Below are 27,627 nucleotides of genomic sequence, written 5' to 3' on the forward strand. Positions count from 1 at the left end.
TCTCTTAAGAGTTTGGACGCAGTGACTCTGCAGTCATGACTTGTGTGGGAAGTTTATTAAGCCAAGAAGAAAAATAAAACAGGGCCAGGCAGAGATATGAGCAGGCTGGAATAGGAAGACATGGCTAAGATATGATGGGAGAAGACAGACAGCAGATTGGTGTATGTGATTAAACCACGGCCTGCTGTTGCAACCGCCTTCTGGCAACATTGTACAACAGTCTGAAGTAAAAAATGTATGGCTACATGGAACTAGTGACAGGAGAGCTGAAGATTTGACAAACATGAACAAACTACGTTTTTCTTTGTACCGGCTGATTACTCCCAGACTAGTTAGAGCTTTGTCTAAACTCGACTTACAACAACCTGTACAGCTGTAACAATCGGTTTTTCTCTCGCTGTTTTTCATGACTGTAGTTTGGAGCTAGCTAGCTAGCTGGCTAGCTATGAAGGAAAAGGACGTTCCCCTTCATAGTCCTGCCTACAAAGCACCGATTAGTTGACTGGTTTTCCAACCAGGGAAACAGATGCCATCATCAGATGTCTGAAGCAATTCAGAGGTCTGGTACGGTGGCCGGGAAGTGCAATGCAACATTACAAAGAATGAAACACTTTTACAAAGCTCGAGACAAATTTACATTTTGGAAAACAAATTTACATTTTGGAAAACAAATTTACATTTTGGAAAACAAATTTACATTTTGGAAAACAAAATAACATTTTAGAAAACAAATTTACATTTTGGAAAACAAAATAACATTTTAGAAAACAAATTTACATTTTGGAAAACAAAATAACATTTTCGAAAACAAATTTACGTTTTAGAAAACAAATTTACATTTTGGAAAACAAAATAACATTTTTGAAAACAAATTTACGTTTTAGAAAACAAATTTACATTTTGTAAAACAAAATAACATTTTAGAAAACAAATTTACATTTTCGAAAACAAATTTACATTTTAGAAAACAAATTAACAAGATGCAAAACACTTTTACCAGTCCCGAAACAAATTTACAAATGACAGATTCTTCACGGAAAGGGAATGTACCACCACACGGAAGTGATGAGGTGTTGTTGGTGGCGTAGCCAATTTGTGTTGTTGTGAGATGAGCGGCTGAATGAAGTTTATGGTGACTTTTAACGGTGGCTTTGGTGTTTTTGGAGTTTTAATATGACGCGGACCTGACGGAAACATTGGAAAAACAGGGAACCCATCGACAGCCGCGGCCGGATCGAAGCTACAGCAGGGGGCGCTGAGTCCGTCTGCAGCTGCAGGACCTGGAGCTCACTGCCCATTCCTGGGAGCCAAAACCGACACCACGCAGCTGGAGACCCAGGCCGTATTGCTGGGGCCCGCCTGGAGGGAAGGGAAGCCCGGAGAATCAGATCCAGGACTAAACGGAGCGGACTGTCACAGCCTGCTGAAGTTTAAATCACAGGTTTCCTAAAGGGAGTCTGGCGGGATCTCGGACTGTGGATCACCGAAAACACGACTTAAAAGTCTCGTTAAATAAATAAATACATGCAGAAATAAATGAATCATTAGTGGGGAGTGAGCCTGGACATTTCAGTCTGTTTAAACTTCACTTTGAAGCAGAACCTCTTAGTTCAGAAGGGTGAAGTTTCGTTTGTACTCATATCTGTGAACTGATTATAATAAATATTCTTTGTATTAACACATTAATTAGTCTCTTTGTCTTTTTTGTTTAAAAAAACTAGAACATCGCATGAGATTTTGACGATTTATAGTGATTTTATTTCCGTTAGACCTTGCCTACTCCTGGCACGCTGATGCATTAAGGACGGCCCATAGACAGTATATAAGGCAGCTGCCTCCCCTGTTCCAAGATGGCGCCCTTGACGCATTGCGTCCGATCCATAACTGTCGGTAATCAAGGCGACATGTATACAAAACCTCATCACTTCCGGTATGTGGTACATTCCCTTTCCGTGAAGAATCTGTCATTTGTAAATTTGTTTCGGGACTGGTAAAAGTGTTTTGCATCTTGTTAATTTGTTTTCGAAAATGTAAATTTGTTTTCGAAAATGTTATTTTGTTTTCCAAAATGTAAATTTGTTTTCGAAAATGTAAATTTGTTTTCGAAAATGTTATTTTGTTTTCCAAAATGTAAATTTGTTTTCTAAAATGTTATTTTGTTTTCGAAAATGTAAATTTGTTTTCGAAAATGTAAATTTGTTTTCGAAAATGTAAATTTGTTTTCCAAAATGTAAATTTGTTTTCTAAAATGTAAATTTGTTTTCTAAAATGTTATTTTGTTTTCCAAAATGTAAATTTGTTTTCTAAAATGTTATTTTGTTTTCCAAAATGTAAATTTGTTTTCCAAAATGTAAAAGTGTTTTATTCTTTGTAATGTTGCATTGCACTTCCCGGCCACCGTAGTCTGGAACCAGGCTAGCTTTCTCCCACTGGGTGGCACAAACCACACCATACCTATAAGCGTTTTTCCATACACATGTGCTGGCCTGGCTCGGTGCCTCAGCCCAGCTTGGCAGGGATTTGCATTTCCATTAACACAGGGCCACCCGCTTGAAGGTGTGTCTTCAGTGCCGGTTATTCAGTTTAAGGAAATCCCACGAGGGTACAAGATACTTTCAGAAAATTCTTTTTCTGTGGTCTTCTGCACATACATGAGTTGATTCACACAACATTTGAGGGGAAGGGGGGTCACAGGTTTGCCACAATGTCACCGTAGCCCGCTTGGAAGCGGGTCAGTTGATTTCGGACCTACTCCGAGAAGGTCCATCTTGGGCGTGGCTCGGTGGGCTAAAACTATCAACACAGCATGATTTGGCTCGGCGTGGACAAAAATGCCGATGGAAAAACCCCATGTATCTATGTCGGAGGAATCGATAGATTGGGATTTCACCAAGCAACAAAATAAACCAACATTTGGTGAAAGCATAAACCACCTTTGGGTTGCCATACTCATCTTTATTAAATTATGAGACGTTGATTGATATTATTATATGGTTTGTTATATGGTATTTATGGTAAGAAAAAAAAATTCTGTTTCACACTTGATTATACTTTAGCTGGACATGCTAGCCATAATTGATTCTGGTCAAGGGTTGATGTAAACACTGCATAATAAGTCAATCAACCCTGGTGGCTTGCTGCAGTATAGGTCATACATCCCTACCCCAAACCCATAAAAAGTCAAAGTACACGTCAAATAAATTTTCCCCAAAGATGGTTTCTGTCATTTTAAGAAGTTCTGATCAACCTGAGGTTTGTGTTAATTTTTTTATGATAAATTTAGTTTTTATTAGTTATTTGAGTCTATAAAAATGGGGTGAAACCTCATGAATGACTCGCATTTGGTCCGACGGGTGTATGGGCGGGACATGACACCGCGGCCCCGCGCCCGATCACTACTGCACAGACTCCGGCTCCAAAATTACAAGATGGCAGCTCCCGAATCGACAAACACGTTGTCCATCTTTTTTTTTTACAGTCTATGATTCTGGTGCATTATGACAAGAGGCAACATCAAGAATGCTACATACCATTCTGCGGTGTATGTTTGATGGACTTAAACTTCCATGAAATTATTTTCACGCAGTAAAACCAATTACATTTTGATCATAAGTGTGACTGTGGCCACACTTCTAGGCTCTAACTCTGCTCCACCATAGTGTATAAACACCATATGGGCACTGTGTGACTGGCTATATAAGCGGAAGCACAGGAGGTCCTGCCCTCACTTTTCAACAAGTTTGTTTCTTAACAACTCTCCGGTTCTTATGAATTTGGTATCCCTGCCAAGTGTGGTGTGAGAAACATTCATTTGGAGGATAAGGGCTAAATAACAACTTACCAGAGCAAGGCTGTGTAATAAGACAGCACGAGGGTCAGCATGCATGGGATGCAGATTTAAGCAGCTTATAACGACAAATATAGGTAGACAAGCAACTGCAAAGCAAGCAGCATTAAAGGAGGATTAATAAGTATATACACTAGGGCGCAGATCAGGACCTGCTTGAAACAAAGTAGCTCAAAACAAAGTCTTGTCGGACCACATCTTTTTACCCAGACGTTTAAAAAAGAAATACATTTTAAACCTGTAATTGCAATACTGCAATACCGTGTTATTTTAGGTTATCATACCGTCAGAATCGTATACCGGCCCATGCCTACTTGTGTCATGTCACGATATCAAAAATTTAAGACGGTATTTAGCCTCATATATCAATGTTGATATAATATTGATATCCCAGCCCTAGTTTGTAGCTATTCCAAAAAGCCACCATCAAAGGTTCAGCAAAAAAGCCTGTTCTCACAAACAGGGGCAAGACCTGATAACTGTTCAAATAAAAGAATAGATAAAAGGCACACACTGAATGCATTTAAAAAATTAGAGATGCACCGATTACAACTTTCTAGGCCGATTCCGATTCTCATTGAGTTAGGCCAGCCGATACCGATTTTAGCCGATTCCAATTTCATTTTTTCTAACCACTTTACAGCACACACAAATATTTATTTTCTATCTTTTCTTTAATAGAACATTTTGCACAGAACATAGAACATGTTTTGAACAGATAATGGATATGGATATGAGACTTCAGTCTCTCTCTGCTTTGAGCAAACATCACTATGAAGTATAGTGGTCGTATATCATCCGATGTCGAATCATGACGAGAGATGAGGAGTTTTGTTTTGAAACAAAATTTTGAACTGAGCCATGTTGGTTGTTGAAAAAGAGGACTTTTCAGGATGAAACGGATCATTATATAAATTACTCCTGGTGTGGGAAATTCACACACATCTAAAGTGCAATGTTGAACCATTTCCTTCTTTTCACATCCAATATCCAACTAAAAAAATGAGATTTGGGTTTTTGGTGTGGTCCCTCCACGCCCTACTTTTTCCTTGCAGGTGTTGCATATTGTAAACTTGTTATCTTCTGCACACACGCTGAAGAATTCCCAAACAGCTGACATGTTGCAGGTTAATTCACCAGGTTCCCCTACATGTGCGAGAATAGCGCGGACGCGCACTTCACACCGCGAGAGAAGTTGAGAGAAAGGAAAAAGAGAGCGTGTTGTGGCCTCCGTGTGAGTGTGCGTACTTGAGAACTGTAACTCGTATAACTCATGTTGTCAGTTAATTGTAGCGTTGACCGGCATGAAATCACCATATGTCAGACTGACCTGCCGGTCGCCGGTCAGGTCCGAGCATGTGAAAACCGGCCAATTCCGGTCACCGGCCGGTCTATCGGGCCATCTCTATAAAAAACATCAATTTATTTTATCTCCACACACCTGGCTGATCACTGTGTCAAGTGGTTGTGTTAGTTTCATAAGTGGCAGAAATTGTCAGGCTGGCTTTAAGTAGATTTTTCTATAGGTTATCAGTAACTTCTGATCAAGGAAAGTGAGCAAAATGTCATAAAGGTAATTTGAAGTTGATTTTAAATTCATGAATACAACTATGTTTGGACTGTGGGTGTTATGGTGAATAAAAAACACAAAGTCGTCCATTATCCTGTTCTTTCCTGTCTTATGATATGACATGAAAAGCTGCAAGCTTAATTCCTTAAAATGTATGCCATCATCCCAACCCGCTTTTTGATTACTTACTCTTTTGCTTAACATCTTTCTGACAGTCACATGTTTTGAAGAATCAAGATGACAAAAGTAGAGTGAAATCAGCTGATCATAATGAGAGGAGAGGCGTATCGGTGCTGGGTGTGGGGACTGATGTCAAACCATTTCAGATGCGTTTTTTTTGTCTAGAGCTAAAGATTGTTAGCTCTTTTTCCATAGAAAGAGACAGAGAGACCAAGAGAGAGAGATAGAGATAGAGAAGAGAGAGAGAGAGAGAGAGAGAGAGAGAGAGAGAGAGAGAAAGAGAGAGAGAGAGTATTACCAGGCAGGTGGCTGGCTGAGACACAGAGAACATTAAATTCAAAGCAATCCGCTCGAAGCCTCATTACTACAAAGCCTGCCAGTGACCACGATCGAACAGCTGAGCCCCGAATCTCTTTGCTTGTTTAGATATGTGTGTTTGTGAGAGAGAAAGAGGGAAAGGAAGGGGTTAGTCTTGTCTGACTTTTGTTATAATATGCTCAGTGGGCTGTCTGAAATTTTTTCTGAAATTGCTTGAGGCCACACACTCACACGCGCAAATGCACACTCACACGCACACGGCACAGGCCATTAGATATTATGTGTTTGCTCCCAGAGGATAAGCTGTGCTCTGGCACAGATGTGCCCTGGCTTCTGTGCTGGCTACTGTGATTCAGCTCATTCTTCAGAGGACAATGAGGTGGACATAATCAGTAATCAAAGTTATCCATACATAAAAATATGATTCTCAACAGTGGAATTTGACACAGCATTGCAGCTCTTCAAATTACTAGCATGGCAGAGTGTACTTCCCTGTAGCATCACCTTGGTGATGGAGATAATCAGCAGAGGGGGTTGTGGGGGGGTGGGGGGCAGACAGACAGACAGCATGGAGGGATCTGCTTCCTGCTTATCAGAGCATATTTAACAGTCAGGAAAAAATTATCATCAAGCGCAAATTAAGAAGACTGAGGTGTAGGTGAGAGATAGACCTGAGAGGGATTTAATAAAGGAGGCTAAAAACAGCAGCTTATCAATCAAAAGTATTCCTTCATTAAGTGTTACAACATAACCCTGGGGAAAGCCTATAAGCTTGCCTTCACACACACACATAGAATCAGTAAGGCAGTCATCAGACGGTCCTGCAAAAATACAGGTATCTTCCATTCAAAAAAAATTGCAGCAAAAAAGAAAAAAAAAAAAAAAAGTTAAGACTGATTCACCCTGCGGTGGCCAATCATGTAACCGGCGATCAGACTTGTCAGTCCGTTTTGAGGCAGTGTGAGAGCCAGGTACATTAAACAGGAAACCTCACTGCCTCTATGCCACATGTGGTAGGGTATGGAACGTTAACACAGTAGCCTGCCTGGAGCAGATGACCATATGTATAAACCCGGCTCGGAATGATATGATACAGAGCTGAGAGTAGAAAAAAAAACTGTTGAAAAATGAACGTTCAGAACGGTGGGAAATCTGAGGTTTTGGCTTAAAGGGATTTCTTTTAAATATATTTACCTCATTATTGGAAACTTTGGCCACGTTTAACATGAACATCCAACATTGTAATATTAAGAGATATGACAGAAAATACACAAAAGCATAATAGGTCTCCTTTAAGTAATAGCTCTGGGTGTAGTGTGGGCGTAATATGTTTACATGTTTAGGTTTACATTCTTGTCTTTCCATAGTCATAGTTAATATTTAATAATAATCTATTGCACTGCTCAATCCCTGCACTGTTCACTTTTGCACTACCACCATTGCACACACTCTACCATAGCTCCTTATCATGGTCATTGCAGCATGGTCAGTCCATACCAGACCTTTGGAATCACTTCACAAATTGTTAACTATTTAAATTTTTGTGAGTGATTTTTATGTATGTGAGATATGTGTGCATGTGTGTTTGTTGTGTTATGGTTGTCTAAGCTACTGGATGCCTACAATTTCCTTTGGGATGAATAAAGTATCTATCTATCTATCTATCTATCTATCTATCTATCTATCTATCTATCTATCTATCTATCTATCTATCTATCAAGTGTGTGGTCGAGCGGGCTTAGAGCAGACAGGTGTTAGGGATCGGAGCAGAAGAAAAAGTTAACAGTAAAGTTGTCAAGTGGTAGTAAATGTACAGTGTAGATTTCAGTTTCTTTTTTCATGTGAAAACGTGAAAATAACTATATTACCATAATTTTTTCTATTCAACATAGGGATGGAAGAGGACAGGAGACCTCAGGGAGGGACAGAGGAGGAGAAAGAAGAGGGAAGACATGGAGAGGGGAGCAGGAAACTATTAAAAAGGGGAGGGCGATATGGCACTGAAATAATACCATGATATTTTAGGGTATACAATTATATTCTCGACAATATGTCAAAATACTGAACAATATTTTATTATTAATTTCAAGAACATACAATTGAAAATAAGTGTTGCAGTACTATATGTCAGCATAAACATTACCAGTTTGCCTTCAAATATTCAGTAAAAACAAAAAGATCTCAGTCCTTCAATTTGTAAAACAGTACCTCAGAGTGAGATTCAGAATCTGTATACAATATAAAAAGTACAACAAAGGGCACATCTAAACCGTTGCCAAATTAACAGCCGATTACGTCAAGTCATAATATTGCCATTATAAATAAAAAATCATATTAAAAATGATACCGGTATTGTTGTGAATGATATGGTACACCCCTACATTTTAATAAACATTTTGTGAAACTTAAAATACTCCCTCTGCATCCTAATTGTGATTACCTGAACTTTGCCTCAATCCAACAGTTGCTGAGTCATGCGTTTCTGACAATGACCAGCTCTAAACATGGATCAAATTAATCAATGACTACGTTTACATGGACATAATATTCCGGTTTTTGCCCTTCTTCTGAAAATGACAATATTCTGACTAAGCTCTTTACGTGGCTAATGAAAGGAAATATTCCACTAATAGCCCCTTTTACACGCAGCCGTGCAAAATACGATTTGTTTAAAGTTTTCCATCGGTGGGGGACTTGTTCAGCCGAGCGAACACAGCGTCCCTCTTTCATTCCTTCAACCACCTTTATGAAAAGGTCGCAGTTGTGATGTGTGCGCATATCCAAAAACCTTGATACCCAAGCTTTTCATAATGTTTAAAAGTAGCAGAGTTTCTCGTCCCAACCAGAGATGTGGGCTTTTCTTTTATCTACTGCAGCCTTGTAAACTTTTGGATAGTTGGGTTGTGTACAACAACCACAGCAACGCACAGCTGACCGTAAGACATAAACAGGCAAGAGACCGTAAACTGCAGTAAAAATCCAGACTGAGACGCATATTCTGAATGCGCTGTATACATGTCCAAAGAATGCTTCTAAAACCTGAATAATACTGGTACATCCCACGTCTTAATCGGAAAATGCTATATTCGGAAAAAGGCTTCATTTGGAATATCCAAACGGAATATGCCGTTTACATGACCTGAATCAAATTTGGGATATTGTCATATTCGGACTAATAGTGGAATATGAGTGGTTTAATGGATTCTGTTGGTTGCTTACCCTATGTTCATTTAGAATGTTACTTTTCAAAGGTGTGCCATTTCTAAAGTTTTTAGTTATAAGCTCTTGACCGTTTGCAGTTATTTCTGCTACAGGACCATCATAAAGGCATCAGCATTTACTGGTGTGGCATTATTTTCCTGGCTGATTTGGCACCTTGCTCATTCTTGGGCATCCCTTTACAGATATACTTCATATAAATGCAGCCTCGGCAGAGTCGGTTCTGGAACCTGGGCGTTTCGCCCACAAACTGGTAGGCATGTTGACAGTAGTAGGTGATTGGCTGGTTGTGTTTATGTATAAGTTTTGCGTGGTTAAGGTTAGAGTAAGCCCACATCTTTCAACATGTCCCACACTTTAGCTGCAGGCGTTTCATCTCCCTTTGTAAAGCCTGTTTATTTGAATCAAACGCTGGAAAAGGTGTCACCTGTTCTGAATAACAGAGCATATAGAGAGTGTCTAAAACCCAATCCCCAACATTTACTGGTGTGGCATTTGTCCCCTAAGCACAGAGTCCATGAACGTTCTTTCATAAATACAAAGCACACACACACAAACACAGCCCTGCACGTGTATTCCCTTGTATGTGCCTCTGTTTGAAATAGCACAGCTGGGGACTAGTGAGCAGCCTTTAGGCTAGCAAGCAGACAGCCTAGATATCAGTTTGCAATATCAATTCATTCATTAAATATGGATGTTTTGATGTACTCTACTGTGCTTATAGCGATTTTTTGGTGTGAAACTAGCATATCATTGTCATCTTTGTAAAGTCTTATAACGGTCTGTTTTTTCTCTGTCTCGGAGCTGTCTACATGTCCTATGTCTGCCTCACTCACATATCATGGTCATGTTTGCTCAGAAAAAAAAATTCTGCAAGTTCCTTTTTTCCCTCTCCATAACACTGCTGTCTGCCATCTCTCTCTCTCTCTCTCTCTCTCTCTCTCTCTCTCTCTCTCTCTCTCTCTCTCTCTCTCTCTCTCTCTCTCTCTCTTTTTTTTTTTTTTTTTTTTTTTTTTTTTTTTTTTTTTTTTTTTTTTTTTTTTTTTTTTTTTTTTTTTTTTTTTTTTTTTTTTTTTTTTTTTTTTTTTTTTTTTTTTTTTCTAAAGACTTGTATCTGGGGGAAAACATGCCTCCCACTGAGTTGCAAATATCAGTAAAACAGGTGGACTGGACACCATCATCTTAAATAAACACATGTAGAGTGCGAGATGAAGAGCTGAGATACAATGACCAGATCATAAGTTCTTGTATTATTAATGGAGAGGTGTATCCCGGAAGACAGCAGACAGGCCCTGATTTGAATTCTGATCCATCAGTCTGTGAACGCTGTGGCCGGCGGTGCTGTTGTTGCCATGCCAATGCCCAGTAGCCCCAATTAGTCCACTCACTAGCTATCTTCCAGATATGATGGCAAGGCAATAAGGGCAACACGGCGACTGTTCCAATGAAAGCCAGATTGGGACAATTAAGCATGTACTATCTGGCAGGTGCTATGCAAACAGAAACAGCGGAGGAGTGGCCAAAGTCCTGAGAGGAAGGATGCTGCCATTAGTAATGTCATGGCCACGGTTTTTCTTCCTGGGCTTTTCAATGAGAGTAAACAAACAGGGGGAAGAGAAAAAGAGAAAGACAGAAGTACTCAAGGATAAAAAAAAGATGCGTTGTCCCTGCATGCTGAAGTTTTCCCTGCTTACATAAGGCAGCACAAAGATAACAGGAAAGGAAGAAACATACGAAATGAGAGAAATTGTGAGAAGAGTGTTACATCTGCTTTTTGAGTCCATTAGTCAAGCACAGAGGTGTAAAAAGGGAAAAAATTAGGTGTAAAAGAAAAAAAAAAAAAAAAAGGAGAACACAGTTTCAGAAAGGGAAGAAGGGGGAGGGAGAGTAGGAAGGGCTACTGAAGGCAGACACAGAGAGGCAGGAAGCAGGACAGAGAGACAGACGGACAGAAAAAGCAGCACAGCAGAGAGAAGAGAGGCGGAGGAAGAGCAGAAGCGTCAGTGTCTCTCTTGCTCCCCGCAGGTTCTGTGGCTGCATGCTTTTTACCAGTCAAATTTCCATCCTGAAGGGACTAACTAACAAGCATCCTTGAATGATGGACTATTATCCTAAACTTCAGCAAATCAGAGTTATCAACTGTGGGCTCTACGCTACCTTCGGGGACTGAGATTACAAAGCCCTACAGGGAAGGAAAGCACTTCTGCAGACCCAAGGATGGCCGGGGAATGGTCTTTATCTAGAGGTAAACTAACACACGGCATAATCATGTACTAACACGGTTATCGTGTTCTGATAGCAAGGCAATGCGAATGTGTTAGACGAAGGCACTGTAAAATCAACACACACAGCCTGCTGACATGTTGTTGAGCCTGTGAGTCACAATTTTCAAGCAGTGACTATTTGGAGTGAAGAATAATTAGACAAAATGAGTGGCTGTCAAACAGCAAGCAATATGGGTCTTCACAAACTACGCTGAGTTCACTGCCTCCCAAAGAGACCAGCTTTCCTGTCGCAGAAAAGCTCATACAACACAAAACTAATCAGAATTTGTCCTTAGAGAGAGGACATATATTTCATGTAATGGAAAATACAGCTAAAAGATGAGCAAAAGTCAAAAATGAAGAAGCAATTTTGAACATTTTGTGCAGTTAAAAAGATTATGAAGACTATACAGCAACAGAGCTAGAGGTGATGAACAAGGTATCAGAACAAGAACCAGTCAAGAAGAATACAAGACATAAAGAAAGCTGAGAGCAAATGTAGGGCTGCACCTAACAATCACTATCACTGTTGCTGATTGTTTTTCAGCTATTTGATTGATTGTTTAGTCTAAAAAGGTCAGAAAATATTGAAAAGTACCAATCAAGTTTCCAGAGCCCAAGCCGGCCTTTTTCAAATAGCAACAGTCCAAAACCCAAAGATATTCAATTAACAATGATGTAAAACAGAGAATTGGGGCAAATCCTCACATTTGAGAAGCTGAACTCAATAAATGCTTGGCATTTTGCTTAACCTATGATTAACTAATTACCCTAATTGTTAATTTTTCTTGACAGACCAATGGATTAATCAACTAATTATTTCCTTTGCTAATCTGGCACCTTGTTAAGACATGGGTATCCCTTTACAGATATACTTCACATAAATGCAGCCTCGGCAGAGTCGGTTCCGGGGCGTTTCACCACAAATTGGTAGGCATGTTGACAGTAGTAGGTGATTGGCTGGTTGTGTTTATGTAAACGTTTTGCATGGTTAAGGTTAGGGTAAGCCCACATCTTTCAACATGTCCCACACTTTAGCTGCAGGCATTTCATCACCCTTGGTAAAGCCTGTTTATTTGAATCAAATGCTGGAAAATGTGTCACCGTAATATCATGACTTCGCATAAACATACACGCCCACTTTCTTAAGCCAAGTGGCGTGTTATCTGTACGCATTTTGAGCTATCCGCATATATGTAAACGCTGTATACAGCGGACGTAAACATACACGCCACGTGGCGTGTTATCACAAAAAGAAAACGACGGTTGAGTTTAGGAAACGTCACACGCGGGTTGGGTTTAGGAAAAGAATAATGGTTGAGTTTAGGAAAAGAACAACAGGGTTGGATTTACTAAACGGAAGAAAGTGATGGTTGGATTTAGGAAAAGAAGAACAGGGTTGGCTTTAGTGAAAGAACAAGCGATGGTTGGGTTTAGGAAACGTCACACGCGGGACGCAATCCCCGGTCTCCTGGGTGAAAGTCCTGTGTTTGGTTGTCTAAAATAAACTTGTTTTTTTCCACAACAGAAAACAAGTAATGGGAGGTATAATCCACAAGAAGAAGAAGAAATATATCAAAAATAATTACCCGTGCAATAATTTCACTGGTCATCATGGATTAAAACGTTTATACTATGAACCATGTGCACAAAATAGTTATTCATACTCTGGGGCTCCGGGGCTCTTTAAATGGAAATGTTGTGCTGGCAGTATCTTTGTCAACCTTCAAATAAATGTTACCAAAATAAAAGCAGCAGAAGCCGTAGCCTGCATACTGCTGAACCCAACTAGTATTGATTCAGCATGCTAGGTTTGCTACATCAGAGCTGTGCAGTTATCTAAAAATGGCCAATACGAATTCAGTATGGTCCATAGTACAATTGATTACTCACCTTATTGACTACTTACCTTACAAAATTACTCAGAGCACGAGTTAGAAAATACAGTTGAGCATGTGGCTTGTCGTAGTGTTCAATTCAGATGCAGACTTTATACGTGTAAATACAGACTCGCATACCAAATCTAGAGTCACTTTCATTACAGATATTACCATATGTACTGTAAATAGAAATTGAAATTCATTCTTGATTATAAAGCATTCCTTTTGATGGGTTACCAGTACAATATTTTTGTGACACTTTATTTTGCATTCTTCTGCAAAACCGTTTGGTCTCAAATGTGATCTAAACACAAGCAACCTTAAAATAACATATTGCCTGAATAGAAATAGTCTGAAACTGGCCACATATTAATCTTAATAAGAAACTATCTGATCTAAGAATACTGTAAGTAAATATGACTCTGAATCTGACCAGACCTTTAATGCCAGCTTTCAGTACTTGATATTCCCAGTCACTCACGCTCAAAGCCAAACGAAAGCCAAATTTAAAATCTTAAGGCAATCAGCTGAGTCTTGATCTGTCCTAGAACTGAATGAAACAGTGTGTGGCCCGTTGTTGTGACAGTAAGTCAGCATATCATTTAATACACTAAGACAGTCTGCAGAGAACCAGTTCACAGTTTCCAGTGCTCATTTGTTCAACAACACATGACAAGAACCATCAAAGATAAAAGGCAAGGCATGAAAAACTGATTAAACACACATTGCAAATGCAGAGACAGGCGTCCAATTAGCACAGAAAGAGCAAGCTACTGTATCTGCCAGGGGAGGATAAAGGAGTTGAAATTAGGTAGGAGACATGATGCAACACGCAGACCAGGGAGAAAGATCTGATATCTATATAACACATTTTCTTTCTTTAAAACTATTTTACTGAAATCTTCCATCCTTTCTCTTTGCAGGATCAGAGATGAAATGTAAAGGCAAGGGAAGGTGATGGCAATAATGGGACATGGCATCATTCTCAATTCCTCTGTGGCAGTCTGTGAAGGATAGAGGAGTATGAAGGCTGTGAATATCCAAGAGTCAAGCGATCAGTCTCTCTGAGTGGTCTCCGAAGACCATATGACCTATATCCGGGTCTCTGACCTTTGAGTCCAGAGGTACAACCACACAACCTTGTTTATATTTCTCTTGAAACCTCTCATCCATTCTGTCATCTATACTTTCTACCTCCACTGTTGTCTGAAATATGAAATTACAAAACTTATGGCATAAAGTACTGTGGGCCATATCAGGACGAGTGTAAAAGACGTACAATACCTGAAACGTGGAGAGAAGTGGAGACAGGAGGATTGTACTGACACTGGCATCATTTTCAAGAGGGAATGAGACTGGAGGCAACAGTCCAAGCACAACGGACAATGATGAGACACAGCCATGCATGAAAGAAAGCATTGATCTCAGTGCACTGCACTGATGTTGCAAACCACATGCCCCCCAACGAGTGGCGGGTGGTTGTTGCTCTCTGTGTTTCACAAACAGACTTTTCCCTTCGCCTGAGCGGAGCCAGCATCCCCAAAGCTAAAGCTCACAAGACTTTTCGTTGTCCGTCAAATTCCGATACGTTTACAGAGACAATGGTGTAAGTCAAGTGAAGATTGATCTCGTTGAATCAGGATATGGTGGGATAACTTGTTACATGCTCCACCAAGTTCCTTGTGGCCACTTCAACTGCTGCTGAGCTGGAGAGGACACTACTGGGAGGGAGTGGTGAGTGAAGGCCTGATATCACACCTGCACGCACACCTAAGCTAGAAATTAAATAGTTCGTATGACTTGGAAGTCCAAGCATCTGAAGGATCCTTTTGCCTTCAACTGTTTATAGCTGTTACAAACAGTCACACTCAAAAGCAAATCAAAAATGGAGGGGCACAACGACAATCTTTCCGTGAAGGAATTTATTGTGTTTCACACGGCACATTTTACACATTAAAAGTGACAAAAGAGCTTTAGAGATAAATTCAAATCCTGCATACTTCCTCGCCTCTGCACACCTGGTCAATCGCTGCGTGCTTGTGGGATTCTTTATTTCGGAAAATTCCAAATTTAGTTCGAAGCAGACCCCCAGTGCCAACATTGGAAAGGTACGGTAGGACAGGGCTATAGACACTGTTTGGCCTTTGTACAATCTCCCTTTGTTTGAAGCATCCTGGAATTGTATGTTCTTTGCTATTAACTTAACTTATCTGGTGTTAAAACCAATACGCCCTAACACAAACCGCAAATTAGTATAGCATTCACAATATAGCACTTGCATTTGACAGCGCATGGTAATTCCAATAACGGTAGCCCCTGTGCAGTTTAGTTAGTTAGTATCCTGTAAAGGCACCTTTAAGGTTTTCATACCAGGTTATATTATTACAGAAAATGTTTTCCTTTAAAACCTCAGGAGTCTGGCTCAAACTTTATCTAAAAACTTGTACTTCAGCATTCTGAAATCACCCCTTTCTGGAGCAGCAGTGTCAAGGGAGGTGAATGCCATATTATCTGTAGCCCATTGCCTCTCGTAGCCCTAATCCTAACTCTTATAGTACAATCTTCCCTAAAAGAAAAATGCAGCATCAGCTGCAAGTTCACTGGTTGAAAAAAGATCTAGTAGAATTTCATATGCTTTTAATATTTATTGAATATAACTTTTTTTTTTTTTTTTTTTTGCATACTGCTCTCCAGGCCTCTTCCTCCCATCGGGATAATGCACACATCTCCAGTGCTAATCTCTGCAGCCACCATGAGCAACATGACTGTGCTCGACACTGCTGACCCCTATGACCTGGACATGACCTCAGACGGGACTATCTACCCCATCAGCTTCCAGGTAATGCTGCAGCCTCACATCTCAGATGGCTTTCTTAATCAAATTAATGTGACAGCATGAGTCAATCCGCAGAGATCTTCTTAGGTATATGATATTTCTAGGAAACTGGTAACTGTCCGGCTCATTAATCGGTTGATACTAAAACCCATTGTGTAAGTAAGAAGACTTACTGGTTGTATAAAGTCAATGTTCACATAGCTGCTTTTATGATCATGCATTATTATGACTACATTAAAATAACATTGACTGTCACACTAAATGCCACCGTGCTCTTTCTGTTGGTAGGTTTCTCTGACAGGCTTCCTGCTGCTGGAGATAGTTTTGGGCTTGAGCTCCAACCTCACTGTGCTCGTCCTCTACTGTATGAAACAGAACCTCATCAGCTCTGTCTCCAACATCATCACCATGAACCTGCATGTGGTGGATGTGTTGGTGAGTCCTGACCTCTATCAACAGCTATCGGTCACTTTTTTGCCAAGAGGGATTTAACATCAAGTGGTTGGATACGGAGACTTCTGGTGCTACAAAAATTTACCCCTCAGCACTGCTACAATTTCAGAAAAATAAACCATAAGGAACACTATGCTTCCATTTTGATAAAGGGCCACAACATCTACTGCTGTACCAGTCATTAGACATAAAGTATATTAAAGCTGCAAGCAGTGATTAACAGGCCTTTGTCACTGCAGGCACGAGGGCGCTATGGAGCCTAAACACGCATCAACCAAATCACTGCATAGTCTCGCAATGTTTACTTTTTTGTTTGATGTGTGCACCATCTTTCGTGAGTTTTCAAGTATATCAAGGGTTTAAAAAATGCGTTCAAAAGCGGCAAGTAATTTAGGGCGCTATTTAGCAACCAGATTTTGATCATCCTAAAGTCCTTATTCATGTCAACGACAAAAGAAAAATACCACAAAAAATCAGAGATAGCGGACTTCCTTTCAGGCAAAGCATTTTTTTTATTTATTTATTTTTTTAAATGTAGTATGTTCCTAGAAATGAGAACAATGATCCCACCAAATTTCGTGAACATCAAAAGGAATTTTATCCCAACCCCGGTGTATGTTTGGGCGTGTATGGAGCCAACTGGCCACACCCAACACCAATGACTGCAGAACTTTGCAATTTTCACCACATCTGACAAGTGTGCCAATTTTTTGTGAATTTTCAAAAACAATAGGTTCCTCGCACTAAGTACAGTATATCAAGGTTGATTATGTACTATACTAAGGATGTTACTAAAAAGTGCAAGCAGATCACTCCAGTACTAGCCTCTCTTCATTGGCTCCCTGTTCACTTTAGAATCCAATTTAAGATCATGTTGATCACTTAAGGCTCTCAATGGTCAGGCCCCAACCTATATCACAGATCTAATTCACCAGCACTCAGCCGCAGGTCTCTTTCGGACGACAAATCTTTCCTGTTCCACGATTACAACTAAAACTAAAGTGACAGAGCCTTTACAGTTTTTGCTCTACAACTGTGGATCCATAGTATTTAGTAGAGTATAATTAAGGCAATGCTACAATACAACTTTAGATTTTTAAGGGGATTAAATGTTTGGTGATATTGCAAATGTTACATGACCAATACTTTAAGTGAAACCTCTGATATCAATAATATACCAGGAAAAAAATATCATATTTTTATTTTAAAGTAAACGTCACCAAACGTAGGTTGACAGTAAATGATTGGCTTATTCACTAAATGAAGCCATGATGCTACTACTACCTCTGTTCTGTTAGGATTGTTGGGTATTTAGGGTTACTACAAAGCCAATAATTCCTTTAGCAATCCAGCTGTGCATGACTGTAATGGTTACAGTGCATAGTCTGGATTGACACCATTTAGAAGAAGAAGAAGAAGATTTATTTATTTATATTATATTTATATATAGAATCATATAGCAATCATTACAAAGCATGCCAAACAACCAAACATGATTAGATGAAAATAAATGTATAGCATTAGAGATGTGAACTGAATTCCTCTTGTTTCCAGGTGTGTGTATGCTGCATCCCGCTGACAGCAGTGGTGGTGTTACTTCCTTTGGAAGCGGACACTGCTATGATGTGCTGTTTCCATGAGGCCTGTGTCTCCTTTGCAAGCGTAGCTACTGCTGCTAACGTCCTGGCCATCACTGTAGACCGGTATGACATCTCAGTGCGGCCGGCGAACCGTGTGCTCACTATGGGCCGAGCTGTGGCTCTACTGGGATCCATCTGGGCTCTATCCTTCTTCAGTTTCCTGGTTCCCTTCATGGAAGTAGGCTTCTTCATCAACTCTGGTTCAGACCATGTGAACCAGACTGCAGTGCTCACAGTGGTTCATACAAATGAGTATTACACAGAGCTGGGGTTGTACTATCACCTGTTAGCACAGATCCCTATATTCTTTTTTACAGCTGTGGTAATGCTAGTGACGTACTACAAGATCCTTCAGGCACTTAATATTCGCATTGGCACACGCTTTCAGCACAACCTACCTAAAAAGAAGCAAAAGCGCAAAAACACTATCTCTATGAGCACTGCGACGCAGGCAGAGTCGACTGACGCTTCACAGAGCAGCACGGGAGTCAGGGCAGGTGGGAATGCACCCTTGGGCATGCGGGCATCAGTGTCAGTCATTATTGCGCTAAGACGAGCAGTAAAGCGTCACCGGGAGAGACGGGAGAGGCAGAAACGAGTCTTCAGGATGTCTCTTCTCATCATCTCCACATTCTTACTTTGCTGGACTCCAATAACTGTGCTCAACACCATCATCCTCAGCACTGGGCCCAGTGATTTAACGGTTCGCCTCCGCTTGGGCTTCCTGGTGATGGCCTATGGAACCACTATCTTTCACCCGCTCCTCTACGCCTTCACTCGGCAGAAGTTCCAAAAGGTTTTGAAAAGCAAGATGAAGAAGAGGGTAGTGTCTGTAGTAGAAGCTGACCCTACGCCTAACAATGTGGTCATCCATAACTCGTGGATAGACCCCAGGAGAAACAAGAAGGTCACTTTCGAGGACACGGAAGCCAGACAGAAATGTCTATGCTCGCAGGACGCCGAGTAGTGGGATTAACTCAAATGTAAATATGTCAAATATGTAAAGTAAATGGGACTTGGTGAAATTCCACTCATAGTTAAGTAAGTAAAAACTGTGGTTTTAGAGGAACACATGGAGTTTTGTTTATGTATAATTAGCATTTGGGGGAAAAACATGGAAGAAATACGACTATGTTGGGAAAATACACTACAAGTCTAAACAAGCTAAACACACGTGCTCATTAACAATGGAGTACAGTAATCCTGGGCAGCTTACTAAATGACTACTAAATGGTGGCTTCAGAAAAGATGTGTTCCCGGAGATCAGAGGAATATAGAGATAAAGGGGAGGAGTTTCCGTAAAATAAATATCACACATAAATGAAACTACCAGCAGCTGGATGTGGATGAGTTCAAGGATTGCATTTACGGTTGATTTTTTTTACTCGGTACAAAAAATGTCTCAAAATAGGTGTCATAGACACACAAAGAGGCTAATTTATGCTATTTATTAAGGAATGTCGTGGAGTGCCATCAAGGACAATTCAGTCATATCTCTGTATCTAAGCAGCAGTGTGTGTGTTGTTCTCTAGCGTAAAATGAGACAAATGTTAATGTACTGTGTCATAAAATACCTTGATATTGTTTATCTCCATTTGTAATAAACAACCAAAGGCACAATATGTGTCAGTATTCCTCTGCTCTCTTGCTTCTACATGTGGAATCAGATGCAGGGAAAAAACATGAGGAATTCACTTTCCTCAGAGAGGTCACCTCGGTCTGTTTTGTCATGTAGTGAGCTTTTAAAACTATTGTACAAACTAAGGCCCTGTCTACACCTACACATATTTTTGAAAACAAAATTTCCATTTAAAAATCTGTCCACACGACATTCGTTAACAAAATACCTTCCGGCCAGACAAGAAAGCGAAAACGACTCCAAAGGCTCACCTGGCCAGTAGTTGGCGATAAAGGCTACATCAACGATTGGCCAAACACCAGAGAATAAGATTCTGAGCATACATAGTGATCTTACTTTCCTTTGGCGGTCAAATCAAAAAATATTAGTAAAACAATACTAGTGGATTCTTGATACTGTACATGCCTCTCTTTTTAACATATTTCTGGTACACATCCCAATGTGCTATAGCTAGACTGAAATGTGACTCATGGACGCTGTGGTGGAGTAGCTGCTTAGTGTCTCCTTACAATACAAAATGATAATAACATTGGGTTCAGCAGATGCTTCCGTTCATACGTGAAGTGGTGCAGCAATACTGAGGGTACATCCACACAAAAACTTTATCATTTTTAAGCGCCATTTTGGAGACAAAAATGGTCTTTGTCCACACAAGAGTTTTAGCTCCATTAGCAGCAGCGATCTCCATATATATTAACAAGTCTGACAACACATATCACATGACCATTCACATACGCTGGGCAAGCGCATGTCGATGTAAATGGGAAGCAGATTGTTCGGTACTCATAAATCATGGATGTATTAGTTGAAAATTACAGAAACATACTTTGGAGAAAGAACTACAAGTGTGAAAAGTATGAGCAGGGATTTATTTGCTTGGACCAATGACGAGGTGGAACTGTTACTGAGAGGTATGTAAGCATACCTAACCGGTAAGACTGACTGACGTAAGTTGTCATTTCCAAAGGTCTCCGTTTGAGCCATCCAGACAACAACACAACCCTGGAGTTTTCGGACCAAAACGGCGGCATCATCGTTTTCAAATGTCTCCATTTAAGGGGCTCGGAAACGCAGGAGTACGTAGTGTGGACTCGAGGTGTAAATGCCGAAAAACAGTTTTAAACAACAACGTAGTAGTGTAAATGTATCCGAAGTTAACACGTAAAGTAGTTAATAAATCTAGCAGTACTTACAAAATTGTCGTCCACTATTTTCTATTGTCTATGGTAAGAACACAAAACAGAGTGTGTCGAAAGGCTAAATGCAGGTCACGAGACTTGACATTTATTATTTGGAACTGAGAAAGGCAAAGTGGCCCTTCTTATCTGGCATTATTGGCAAAAAAATATTTTAATGCACGTGCCTTGTTTGCTACTGTCGACAGGCTAACAAACCCTTGTGTGTCAGTAGCCTCTGAACTTCTATCCTCTAGGGCCCACATGAAATTTGCCTCCTTCTTTACTGACAAAATTTATAAAATTAGACGAGCAGTCAGTGTCTCCATATCAGGTACAGGATATGCGTTGTCCCTGTGTCCACGTAAAACCACTTCAAAAACCATCAGGGCTCCAGACTGCGACCAAATGGTCGCATTTTGCGACCAAAATTTGAGAGCGCGCGACTGAATTTTACATCCAGTCGCACATGTGCGACCAGTAAATTTGCCCCCTTTTTTTACACGCTAAACGTTGAAATTTTGGTACCTGAGAGCGCGTAAGCACAAGCTTATCTGACCTCTCTGAAAAATGACAGAGCGGTGCTCCTACACACACACACTCGCAGAACTGCAGACGACGCAAACTACGTTGGCTCTGCAGTTTTGTTGAAGTCACAGTGAGACACGGCGATGCTGATAAAGTGGTTTCAAGTGTGGTTACAGTTTTTCATAACTTCACGCAGACAGCGTTTGCTGCGATATGATATTAATGGCGAGCCGAAAGCGGTCGTGGTGCTGTTGACGTTACACTTCCTCAGAGACGAGCAGCCAGGCACAACAGTGGTTTCTCTGCCCTGGGGACTGACTGACAGGCTGAGGTTCTAAGGCAAGGCATCTTTATTTCTACAGCACCTTTCAGCAACAAGGCAATTCAAAGTGCTTTACATGAAACATTAAAGAGCAATTAAAAACGGTCATGATGAAAATGTATACAAAAATAATATACAAATACAATAAACAAAATATATATTTTGTTTTTACTGTCATGACAGCGATGGGGCTGGGTCAGTTTACCTTATATGTTGCATCTTCAAAAGTGACACTGAATTTTAAACAGCACATTGTAATTTCTGCATCTATTATCAAAGTATTTATTAGTAATACAGTGGAAATTAGTAGAAATGTGAATATTTGGTTAGCATGTTGATTTACGGTGTGTGCCCATAAATTATCTGGTTGTGCCCCTAAAATTTTCAGTTGGGGGCCACTGTGCTCCTAGTGAAAAAAGTTAGTCTGGAGCCCTGACCATGACACAATTTTATTCAATCAACCCTAAAAACCTGGAGGACATTATACTAGAGACATTAACTTCTGAAATCCTCCTCCTGCTGCCTTGATATTTTGCCAACAGGCTTTTTCAAAAATGTTTCAAACTATTTGGCCAAAGACACATCTCTTCTCACGACTCTTAACGGAAAACTGCAGTCTCTCTTAAAAAAAAGAACAATTTATATATGTCACTAATGAGCAATTATACGCCCATATACAAAACCTTCCATTTTTAATTAAAATCATTGAAAAAGCCTCTTGCCACTAAACACTGTGGCAAGAGGATGATGTCTTCAACTGAGGTTCTCGATCACAACACAGAGACGGCTCTTGTTAAGGTCTTCAATGACATCCACTTAAATACAGAAAGTAGCAAAAGTTCAGTCTTAGTATTACTTGATCTCTGTGCTGCATTTGACACGGTCGAATTTCACACTGTTTTACCCACTAGCATGGCTAAAAACAGCCCCAAACAACAAGCATGTGGACAGAAGTGCATTTCAGCTATAGAGTTATATATATTATTGAACATTTTCAAATTTTGGTAACCTCAGGGGGAAAAAACACTGAAATTAAATTACTCTTTAGATGATCCTCTTTAAACCTCACTGAAGTGATTCTAGTACCCCACAGTGTGAACCACAACCAAACACAAAGAAGCAAAGGCCACTTGGGAAATGGTTGGAATTGTTGGACAACAGCCGACTGGCACAGCAGAGACCAGAAGCCGACACTGTATCAACTTTAAGAGTTTGTTGCTGTGCTGCTAGAGAATGCTGAGGACACTGACCCCATTTTAAAGGTCTTTGCAGCCAATGGAATTTGAGCTGTGTGTCTGAGTGAGTGTGTGTGTGTGTGTGTGTGTGTGTGTGTGTGTGTGTGTGTGTGTGTGTGTGTGTGTGTGTGTGTGTGTGTGTGTGGTCACAGGCTTCTGAAAACACTTGTCCTTCTGAACTCGCTCTGTCACCCTTAACACCTTGTGATAACTAAGGGTGGTACGGCAAATAGATAACGGGTGACATTCAATACATCAATATCACTTTTAGTCTGCTGACATTAGGTCACACAGTCCTCTGAACCTATCCAGTCAGTGTTAGACACATCAATTCTGACCAAAAAAATGAAACCAAGTTCTATGATGAAGAGCGAAGAGAAAGGGGTACCTGGGGTTGAAATGGGTTTCACTTTTATGAACTCATCATACACCTCATCAGAAGGGCAAGATGACAGCCTTAAAGTTACCATGAAATGGTACCATTACCTCCTTCATGTGCTGTATTTCCATGTTGGGGCAGGACACTGGACAGTGATGTATGCTTCAGACAAAGTACTTATAAGATCTTCCAAAAGTGCATAACATCCCTTCCCCTCTCCTCTCAGAGTTGCTGTGTTCCACAATGTCTGGAACTTTCCAAAACAAGATAATAATGGCCACTTCACGTTTTTTTTCTTGTTTGAATTCTTCACGCTACTACTTCTGTCACTTTTCAGGTGTACAAGCAACTGAAACACCATGAATGCATTTTGAAGAGAAGCTGGGTGAAATGGTGCGTCGTTATGGCCATGTATGCAATTTATTGCATCCTTTAATGGTGGAATACTTCACCGTGCATACAAGTGTAGCCATTTGGTATATCACCACCTTTGCCTTTTGACAAGGTAGGACGACAAATCATACAACCTAGTTACTTTCAAGCATACCGAATTCTTGAGTGTAATCCAGTGGGGCTGTCAGATTATGGACATGAAGGTAGTTTGATTTAATAGAACAGGGATGAAGGCAGGATTGCCAAAAACAACTTTTTAATTATTAAGTGTTAAGTTGCACTGTTTTTCAGGAGCAGGTTCAAGTGCTCATTTCATGGATCTTTAACAGGCATGCACCAATCTGAATAAATAACAAATACTGGCCAATATCTAAACAATGACTTAGGACCTAATACAGTCCACTCACAAATCTAGTTAACTACACCTTGAACAACACACCACTAAGAGAAGTAGCAGCATTTGTCGGATTCCAGCTCACACAAGGTGTTTCACGCTGGGCTGGCTGCCAGCCAGTAGAAGCAAATGAGTGGCCAGTGAAGAGAGTGGAATGCCAAAGTATGCCAAAGACACATGTGTTTTCCATTGAAGAAACAAACCACAGCTAAAACACCAGTTAACACTGGTGGCCCGAAAGATGATTCTGACAACGTGATGTGATATCATGGCAATTGCAAACTAGTAATTAAGTTGATACAGGATATCAGTGGTTAACAAACTGGGGGCGGTAGCGGACTTGTAAGCGCTTTGAAAGGGATTAAAACATTACTTTAACTGCCTCGTAACTCAGCTTGTAGCTCCGCCAATCCTCCGTACTGCCCCGTCCGTCTCGTTTTACTGAATGACTTATACACAAAAGTGTTTTTTAAACTGGCACAAATTGATTCGTCAGTCTGGAAAGGGGCAGTTTTGCAGGATTAGAACAGCTGGTGCAAATGGTGATATTTTCCAGGTTGTAGAAAGAAGGTAAAGTCCGCACAACAGCTCAATAGCTGCTTTCTGACCAAGTAGTTACAGGAACGTAGTTAAGGAAAAGTCCACTTTTAAGCAGATCTACTAACTACTTTTCCCTAAAATCGTTTTTTCCATTTGCATTCGCACTGGCCAAGTGGCCATAGGGACTATAGGAGGGGTAAGGGAGGGATGCAAGCACGGCAACAGTCTATAGTGTTAAAATCAGAAAACAAATACACCAAAAAAAGTATAAACTAAATACTAAATCTAATGTATATAGCATATTTGTCATAATTTTAACAAGTCTCCCGAAGAGAAACGGGTATCTCTCCCTCTCTCCCCCCGCCTCTGCCTGCCTCCTTTTTACGAGAGCGGTCTGAGAGACCTCCATCTTACAGCAGGGTCTCTGAGCATGGCAGGCCGAGTGACGAGCTAACGGCTGGGGCAAGCGATAGCTGGCTGTCGAGTCACTTCATGGAGCTTCTTAACTCAGAAATCTTTGAAGGAAATGGTCAATTCGGCATCAATTTTCGCAAGAAAAAAAACATAAAGAGTAAAGAAATAGATGGAAATTATAAAATAGCATAATTTAAGCCCATTAGTAACATGACAGAGCACTAATGTGCAATAGGCAAGCAGCCATCAGCAATTAGGGAAAGATATTTCAATAAAAGTGGGATTTAAGGTGAGATCTGGAAGCACAAACAAACAATGCCTGCAGACCATATACTACATACAAAGAGTTCCTTAAACACACGCGCAGCAAAAGCTTTAAAATCCTTTCATTTTAACTGTAGACTGGTAGAGGACAAGTTAACTGTAGTCTCGCATTGCCAGACCTTCCTACACGCTGCTGCGGAGGAGGGTCTGGCTAGTCCACACAACATTCCGGGATGGGAGAATATAGTGTTCTGGTTTATTGGCCTTTCTATAAACCAATCACAATCGTCATGGGCAGTGCTAAGCTCTGCACGGAGCCACTGCAAAATAGTCTCAGGAAGGAACTTGTTTTGGTGGAACATGTGTACGTTCAAAAGTCGTTCAACAGAAAACCCAGATTGGACAGATAGTCTAGCTAGCTGTCTGGATTTACCCTGCAGAGATCTGAGGAGAAGTTAACCATAGTCCTCACAAATCCACCAGAGGTTAGAATGGCAACACAAAGAAAGAGGAAGGTAACGGACATCCGGCCGAAAAGAGGGACATCTGGCGTAATTTCTGGAGCAATCCCAGAAGTGGAACGCTGTGGATATAGACTACTTACAGGGAGACTATGGCACCAATTGCAGTTTTGGAAAAACCGATGTGAACTCTGGATAATCAATAAACATGCATGCCCTTACCTAGTTCATTGAGGCTCTGTGCAGCCTTGGTGATCTCCCTGCTGCCCCCCTGTAGCTGACCCTGGAGCCTCTTGCTCAGGTACAAGATACGAATGATCCTCCGCAGCAGGTCACAGGCCACCTGGAGCCGGAAGAGAGGGAGGGGGCAAAATGGTGAGCTACTTGAATGAAACTTCAACCAAAACATCCATGGATTAAGTAAGTGTGATGCACTGCTGACGTGCACTTGAGTGGGACAGTGATGCCCACCTGAAGGCTGTTGTGTTTTTGGAGATGACTGACTGGCCCTTTTTGAAGTAACAGGCATGTGGAAAGAGGAAATACCCTCAGAAACCAACTAAGAATTGCATTATATTACATCATCAAATAAACGTGAGGTTCATCTGGGAGTAGCACTTCAGTCACTTGGTTCATACCTGGCAGCTTCTCAGACTGAAAAAATGTGCATCCTGCAACTTTTTTTTCTTTTTTTTAAGAAATCACAACCATGGGCGTGCTGGTCTTACAGGGAGGTGTGTTCAGGTGCATTCTGAGCGTATTGCTACCTTGAGGCAGCGGAAAGTTATCGCGCCATTGACCAACAAAAACCTGGTCTAAAGTCAATAACGCAGAATTTCATTGTTATTTTAACAGAGCATTAGTAAAATGCGCACATAGGGATGCGCAGCAACACACAAACAAGCAGAAGATTAAAAATAAAAGTATTACAATTACTAGTATTATGATATGATCTGCATGCATGCTTTCACTTCACGCACAAGCAGCTCAGTGTCTTCTCCTGAGAACCTCTCCTTCCTGCTTAGAAAATCCTCCATCATAATAGCAATGCTCCAATGTCCCAATGTGCCTGGCTTTTAAAGGGAATGGGAGATGACATTCTGATTGGTTTGTTGCATGTTTACGCCCAAAACACACCTATGATTGATTAACACTAAGTACAACCCTTTTGAACCATGCGCCCAGCGCACAGACCCTTTGTTCCCGGCTTTAAACTAGCAAAAGTGGATTCGTACACGCCCTAAACGCACCTGCGCCAGGCGCTTCACGCCGTGCGCTTAGATCGTTAAAATAGGGCCCAGGATGTTGTTTGACGAGGAGAAGAACAGAGACTGATCACCTTAATGTTTGAGTCACATCCAATTCGTACTGAAGGCTTGGGCCAAAGACCGAACACACACACACACACACACACACACACACACACACACACACACACACACACACACACAACACACACACACACACACACACACACACACACACACACACACACACACACACACACACACACACACACACACACACACACACACACACACACACACACACACACACACACACCAGAATCACACTGACCTTTATACAGCCGCAGTTTCATCAATATTTAATCATGATTTCTGCACAAACAGGAGAACTGCAGTCAGGGCTCTTATTGAGCTGCATGCACGTGTGTT

The 27,627-nt window shown here is 40.8% G+C and overlaps 2 protein-coding genes across 2 annotated transcripts in view; one reads left to right on the forward strand and one right to left on the reverse strand.

Annotated features, from left to right (window-relative positions):
• The window catches only part of cog5 (component of oligomeric golgi complex 5), a 113,847-nt gene that overhangs the window by 75,692 nt on the left and 10,528 nt on the right, over window positions 1-27,627 (reverse strand). Inside the window, exon 6 of the mRNA XM_039791350.1 lies at window positions 26,174-26,294. Within this exon, the coding sequence (XP_039647284.1) occupies window positions 26,174-26,294 (121 nt within the window). The remainder of the gene's footprint in view (window positions 1-26,173; window positions 26,295-27,627) is intronic.
• On the forward strand, window positions 11,084-19,829 carry gpr22a (G protein-coupled receptor 22a). Its single transcript, XM_039791351.1, has 5 exons — window positions 11,084-11,379; window positions 14,202-15,012; window positions 15,973-16,117; window positions 16,403-16,549; window positions 18,122-19,829. The coding sequence occupies exons 3-5, from the start codon at window positions 15,995-15,997 to the stop codon at window positions 19,172-19,174; spliced, it is 1,323 nt and encodes a 440-aa protein (XP_039647285.1). The 5' UTR covers window positions 11,084-11,379; window positions 14,202-15,012; window positions 15,973-15,994; the 3' UTR covers window positions 19,175-19,829.

This window comes from Perca fluviatilis, chromosome 23 (assembly GCF_010015445.1).
Source record: "Perca fluviatilis chromosome 23, GENO_Pfluv_1.0, whole genome shotgun sequence".
In the NCBI taxonomy this organism is placed as follows: Eukaryota; Metazoa; Chordata; class Actinopteri; order Perciformes; family Percidae; genus Perca; species Perca fluviatilis.

What these genes read in the sequence shown, in the direction of transcription:
- gpr22a (XM_039791351.1), top strand. Translation starts at nt 15,995, where the DNA reads ATGCACACATCTCCAGTGCTAATCTCTGCAGCCACCATGAGCAACATG. An exon ending in TCTACCCCATCAGCTTCCAG is followed by an intron (nt 16,118 to 16,402) that starts GTAATGCTGCAG and finishes TTCTGTTGGTAG; the next exon opens with GTTTCTCTGACAGGCTTCCT. An exon ending in TGCATGTGGTGGATGTGTTG is followed by an intron (nt 16,550 to 18,121) that starts GTGAGTCCTGAC and finishes TCTTGTTTCCAG; the next exon opens with GTGTGTGTATGCTGCATCCC.